This window comes from Diprion similis, chromosome 4 (genome assembly GCF_021155765.1).
Source record: "Diprion similis isolate iyDipSimi1 chromosome 4, iyDipSimi1.1, whole genome shotgun sequence".
Lineage (NCBI taxonomy): Eukaryota > Metazoa > Arthropoda > Insecta > Hymenoptera > Diprionidae > Diprion > Diprion similis.
Window position 1 is genome coordinate 18,082,210 of NC_060108.1, and position 6,760 is coordinate 18,088,969.

The window sequence follows — 6,760 nt, forward strand, 5'->3', positions numbered from 1 at the left end:
TCAGATAAATTTCGATTGAACGACCTCATTAGCATCACTTCTGATACGAAACTGTTTCCTGCATTACAGACTCAATGAGTAAAAGCTTTTGCATACTGCGGGAGGTAACAAAATGTATTGCTTCATGTATCCATACGAAATTGAATATCTATCCTTTTCACTGTCTACTTATTTGTTGTTCTTGGTTTTTTTTTTGTTTTTTTTTTGGCACGTCGGTATGTACAGTAGCTAGTATAAGTGCGGAATTACTCAAACTAGAACTATTAAATGCTAGTTATTGAGTTACGAGATATGTATCAGGTGATATTTGATTTGTCGGATTAAAAAAAACCTCACTGCATACTCAAAACGTATACTTCTAAAATGAGCTGATCATGGGAAAGTTATGCATTAATATTATTCAAGACAATTCAAAAGCCCATCTGATGCACCTTCTCCGCCTTCATAAGGAGGAAACCTTGGCCAGCAAGGTCACCGGATGTGCAGATAGAAGAGAGCCATTTTCTGACAATGCTTGAAGCGTAATGTAGACACGTTGATATGGGTATACATATGTATGTAAGCATGCTGATGCATTGGACAAGACCGTTTCTCGTGCAAACATTAGCGTGAAGCCTCATACTGCAAATTAAATAAAGACAAGTTAAATTTTCTACGTTAAAAAAATTAAAAACAAACTTAGGTCATCATTGAATAAGACGTATTTTCACTAAGTAAAAATTCCAGCTACTCCCGGTGTAATATTAAATTCATCCCAATAGAAAATCGTGTACGTACATAATATTACATACAAACCAAAAAAACAAAACAACTCACCTCAAACTAGAATATATGTTTTTTTAATACACCGGTACATGTGTTCGTTGAAATGAATAACTTTCAAAGTGTTACCTTTAACTGTGACCATTTGGTTTGAAGGTAAAAAAAAATCTTTCGTAAGGTAAAAAGGTACGACAAGGGGTTATTAGGAGCATATAATGTTAATATTCCATCGGTAAATTTTTAAATCACGACAACACTATGATTAGAAAATGTAATAACAGATATAAGCTGGGAAAACAGTAAAATGGTAAAAATGTAATTGAATGTAGTACAATCTTCAATTTAATATGAATAACAATCATTGAAAAAAACGGATTTACTTGAATGAACCGATGATACCGGACATGATTTATTTTCTAAATTGACTTTATATTTAATTCGTGTATATAATGTTTCTATAAGAATATTGTTTGTATAACAGTAAGTAAAGTTAACATATGTAGTAAAAAAATTAAGTATAGTTGCGATTCCATATTTAATTTGTGTAAAATAATTTACATTGAGTGACGTATCGCTATTACGCTAATAATATTATAATAAATTGTAGATCCCTAGATTCACGAAGAAAATATTCATTGCTAGAGAAATTTTATTGCAGTTCTTTTTTTTTTTAATGACGTATTAAAAAATAGAATATAATGAATTTTTATTAGTGAAACTAGGTTTTGAGAACGTATAATTATAATCTATTCATTCATTTATACAACTGTACACACTTTTTATCTCTCTATCACGCTCGTTTCTATTACTTTGTCTAGCAGAAAACAATTAGGAAAAAAAGTTTTAAAAAAAGTATGTGTATATCAATAAAACTATACCGAAGCGTTAGAAGTTTTGCTGACGCTTTCGCTTGGTATCCATGGCATCAAGAATTGGTTGCCTCTTAGTCTGGTACCTCCGTCTTAATTCATCTATCTCGCGTTCCATTTCTGCATCCAGGCTGGCCATGCGTTGCTGCAGCTCCTCGTATGAGAGGAACTTCAGCTGAAGGACATGCTTGTTTATCTATATTGAATTTTCGTTATGATGCCTATGACTGCGATTTTTGGATAAATTTATACTCAAGCATGGTTAGTTATAATTACAATAATGAAGCTGATGGGTTTTCCCCATGATCCACATGTAATTATTGACAGTAATTATGCAGTAGAGAGTGTCTTATTCTTTACAGTGGGAAGAAAATTTAGTGGAGTATACTTACGAAATCAAAGTCTCGTTCTGTGAAGGCATTTTGAAATTTCGATATGTTATTGTGAGCCGGCTCTTGCACAGGACATGATATTTGATTGAGTTGTAATTGTAGATGGCTTTGAAACCTTTGAGATTCTGTTGGACTCTGTTGTTCCAGTTTAGGTTCTGCTTCTGTATTATGTACGGCAAGAATGTGGCCATTGTCCTGAGAACAAGAAACAAAATCTTCATTATGGTAGACAATACTCCACGGCAAAAAGGGAACACTAAAAAGGTTACGATAAATTTGAACTCACATTGCCAATTTCAGTTGCTTCTTTCTTGTCAAAATGATCAAGAAATAACGGGCGATACTTTTTTCCAGACTCAACTGATCCTGTGTTATGCCCTGTTGGAAGGAAATTAACAATTTGAAGACACTGTCTGACTCCATACATCGAGAGTAGTATACGCACTTTTCATCGTTGCTTCTGTGTCCGTGTCACTATTAATAACCATTGTTCCTAGATCCAACATCGCAGAAACTAGAGTGCCAGTGTCAGGGAGATCTACACCTGGTACCAAGGTCCCAACATCTTCTGGAAGGGGTTTCATAGTTCCACTGCAGTCTTCTTCGTCCTTCAGGTGCGAAAATTCAATGAGCATTGGGAAAAAATAGTTGGCTTTGAAAATAGTTGAATAGTGAATCGAGATGAAAGTTTTTCTTACCGAATCATCGGCATGAATTTTTCCTTTAATAGCCACGTTATTAATAACGTGTGCTCGGTTGGTCTGTTTTTCTCTAATTTCATGTGCCTCTGCTATCATTTGACTAAGGATACTTGGCTGCTTCGCGTTGCCTTCAACAATTCAATAGTAAAATTGATATAAGTAAAAGAAAACCTGAGTTTTGTTAGCAAGTATATCAAAAGTGTTGTTGTCATTAGCATTAAATTTAAATTATATTCTTTCTTGATATGTTAAATTTGTACTCCAAACACATGTCAAGACTGTACTGAGTTACATGTGTCGTGATTCGAATTGTTTCTATCTGTAGTAATTGAGACCTAATTCAATTACTAGCATGAAACACAGTATGAATACCTATAAATTCATGATTGAGTAGTTCAGTGGCTGTCGCTCTTTCTTCAGGATTTTTGACAAGACAGCCACTAACGAATTCTATGAACTCTGCACTCCATTGGTCAGGTTCTCTAAAACTTGGTGGGGGTTTAGTGGGGATCATGAAAATTGCACGCATCGGATGAATGTCACCATACGGTGGCTTTCCTTCTGCCATTTCTAGAGCCGTAATACCCAATGACCATATATCCGCGACGCAATCGTATCCGATTTCCTGAATTACCTCCGGTGCCATCCAGAACGGAGTTCCGATAACAGTGTTGCGCTTAGCCATTGTATCCTATAAAAAAATGTGCCAAATTTGTTTTAAAATTGGCAAATACTGGTTGTAAGTAAATGTGGATGAATTTTTTTTTTTGCTATTCCGTATAATTGTGTAAAATTTTGCTATTTCTTTGTTTCACCGTCAGCTGTCCAGCTACACCAAAATCAGCCAGCTTAGCATGCCCCTCGTTATTGAGTAAGATGTTTCCAGCTTTGATGTCCCTGTGGATTTTCCTCCTAAGATGAAGGTATTCCAGACCCTTAAGAGTATCACATAATATCGTAGCTATCTCATCCTCTTGCAAGGTTTTCTTTCTCAGCCTCATTATATCACTGACAGAACCAGCGCCACAATACTCCATAACAATCTGTAATAACAAATCACTTCACTATCTTCGTTTGAACTGATAAGATTCGTGTAACCCATGAAACTCAATCCATACCCATAAATCTGTGTTCTTGAAGTAGCTTCCATAATATTTCACTACGTACGGTGAATCACATTGCTGCATTATTGAAATCTCCTTTATTATCTCCTGTAAATCTGTATCCACAGGTACTTGCTTAATCGCAAGCACCTGCCCACTCTCTTTGTGCAATGCTTTATAAACGGAACCATAAGATCTGAAACAACATTGAGCAATATCTGAGAAGATATCCAAATTATACTAAATTAGTATGGCCCACTCATAATCAGATTACTAAGTAGAATTCTCACAAAGTAACACTCACCCTTCACCAAGCTTGCAGATTATGTCAAAAACCTCTTCGGGTTGTCTTGTCAAGCTTTCCTCGGATAACTTTTTCAACTCACTGTAAAAGTAGAGGGAATTTTTTATCTTTGTTCAAAATTTTGATTTCTCTGATTGTAATAAGGCTTTGCTGTATTGTTTCTAAAAATAAAGTAATCTAGTGCCATGTTTTGCAGACATGGCAGCTGGACTTAAATCAAAGGTTGTAGGGCAGATCTGTACGTATTCTAAACAATGGTCGGATGACGATCAAACAGATAAGAACGACATAAGAATACCTTGTGTCCATTAGAGGTTTGGAATGATGTATTGTAAATATTTGACAAGTTTTACGTACACACTCTGTGTTCGCAAAAACTGCGAAGTAAAATAAAGGTTGTCCTAAAGGCAGTAATGTACATTGAGATGGAATTCTCTCGAAATCGGAAACCAGAGCATATGAGCATCGAGATTGAAATGAAATTTACAAATTAGGAATGAGAATAATATTTTTGTTAGTTCATTTGTTAAGAAAATGGACTTTGGATTCAGACTAGGACATGTATGAAATTCATTAATGCAACTTGACCGCCTGAGCACATATCAAATACTCTGTGAGCGGAGTAAACGATGAAGAGTAGTTTACACTTTACAGTGACAAAGGTTAACAGAGAAAGAAAACAATTGCAAGTTTGCGATAGTACTGTTATTGTTAATTTATAAGTATGTAATTTTCGAGTGAAATGGAGATTGACTGAAATATTTTACAGCTGAATATTCTTTTTAATGATTGTTTTCATTCCTCGGCATCATTTTGAAAATCAGAACTATTTTGACGCATACATATAAGGGTAGGATTCATTCGGGTCCAGATAAAAAAAGGAAAACAATTAAATAAATATACATATATACCTTTTAGAAGACATCTTCGTTTTTACGTCAATCTAATATTAACTTGTATAAAAAAAAGAACACACATTCAGTACGTAAATAACCAACTTAATACGTCAAAAATACATTATACATTGATAATAAAATCATATTCAATTCAAATAACTAATATTACATTTTTTGACAATAAAATTAATTTTAACCACAACTGAAATATCGAAACCCTTGACCAAGACGTCCATAGACTTTCAACTCTTATTTGTCTGCAACCGAAGCAAATACCTACATTATTGACTAACTACATAGTTAGACTGTCTTAGTTCATAATAACGCCGATTGATGTCAGGGCGAGTGTCGAATCGTAGCTTCAGTCAACGTTCGAACGAGCATCTTACGATCGAAGGATCTTTACATGTCTTCAATTACAGCCAATTACAGCTACCGTATGAAGGAAAATTTATCAAATTTGAAAGAATTAATCAGCTATATTTTTGCAAATGATAATCTGAGACTTTTTATCTGTGCATAAATAAGAGCGTTTTTTACACTGTACTATTCTTAACTTGAATAACAGTGCAGAGGATAGCCCACAAGGAATAAGAAGGAAAAGAGAATAACGATTGCGACTGTGATGTTACTGTGATGAAAAAACCGATTACGTCTGGTTATGTTTTATTTTTCGCTACTGGCGTAAGGTGATCAATTTTGAAAAATACTTTCTTATAGGTCATTAAAAAAACGGTTGTTAGCGTTGTCTAAGGCTGTGCCTTGGTCGGTTTCGACGTTGACGTATATATCTTTCAAATATCAAGTCTAAGTATCACAAAAGCGAAAAAGGACTTACAAGCCCCATTCTATACACAATTCTGAACAGACCAACATCGATAAATTTCCAGTCGACGCAGAAATATAGAAATGACGCAGATTCTACCAAATCGCAAAAGTAAATTTGTAGAATTCATACCATTTCTATGAATTATTTCTTTATTTTTGCGTCGGATGAAAATGTATCGGAGTGTTATTGTTCAAAATTGTGTATGGGACGGGGCTGTTAACCCTTTTTTCGCATTTGAGATACAGACAGGGCACTTCTTTAATAACTAGAACCTATGTTCTGGTTCAACTTGTCTGCTTCAACTAGTCAGCTTTCGAACATCATAATAATTGAAAACAAGCGTTCGATTGTTTCTCTTTCCAATACGGCATGCGTACCGCATATTGGAACTCATGTCACTGCAGAAGCAAGAAAGTTAACATAACAATAAATAATACATTGAGTCTATACTGAGCGTGTATTTCCATAGTACAGGGTAATAGAATATCTAAAAAAAAATGACAAAGCAAAGAATATTTTCAGATTTAGAAGTGGTGAAATCATGGATTTTCGAAACTCCCGCGGCTAAGAATCCGAAGTGAGCGGTGTATCGGTAAAAGTTAAGTAGCAGGCTTGCACCGCAGTTCGCGATCCAAGGCACGGCAGGCGGGGCGGCGGGGCGGCGGGGAGGCGGGCACGTAAGCCTCTCGTCGGAAATCCCAACTACTCTGAACTCTCGGCGAGGCAGCAGTGAGCAGTGTGCGTGCGGTGTTCGTAGAGTATGGCGGTAGGGTTTGGAGGAGGTAGCGTTGTCGGGGCGATCGCGATCCATCGTATGTGCCGCGTAGGAATTAGTGACCTGCAGCAGGAGGGTTGTAACAAGAAAGTGTGTATTCCCTGAAGGAGGAAACGGGGACCGTTCCCA

At 35.9% G+C, this 6,760-nt stretch overlaps 1 protein-coding gene across 6 annotated transcripts; it reads right to left on the reverse strand.

Moving 5' to 3' along the window:
* Nucleotides 1-171: 171 nt before the first annotated feature.
* On the reverse strand, nucleotides 172-5,272 carry LOC124405379 (serine/threonine-protein kinase 3). Of its 6 annotated transcripts, XM_046880225.1 has the most exons (11): nucleotides 5,043-5,272; nucleotides 4,132-4,212; nucleotides 3,843-4,023; nucleotides 3,540-3,767; nucleotides 3,097-3,415; nucleotides 2,722-2,855; nucleotides 2,469-2,631; nucleotides 2,310-2,401; nucleotides 2,024-2,218; nucleotides 1,641-1,827; nucleotides 172-621 (listed from the first exon to the last, which is right to left on the reverse strand). In XM_046880225.1, the coding sequence occupies exons 1-10, from the start codon at nucleotides 5,054-5,056 to the stop codon at nucleotides 1,648-1,650; spliced, it is 1,587 nt and encodes a 528-aa protein (XP_046736181.1). In that variant the 5' UTR covers nucleotides 5,057-5,272; the 3' UTR covers nucleotides 172-621; nucleotides 1,641-1,647. The 6 variants fall into 6 exon arrangements, with proteins under 6 accessions (XP_046736181.1, XP_046736184.1, XP_046736180.1 ...); XM_046880228.1 differs by lacking the exon at nucleotides 172-621 and having other exon boundaries at nucleotides 1,279-1,827; nucleotides 2,722-2,852; XM_046880224.1 differs by lacking the exon at nucleotides 172-621 and having other exon boundaries at nucleotides 1,279-1,827.
* Nucleotides 5,273-6,760: the final 1,488 nt, after the last annotated feature.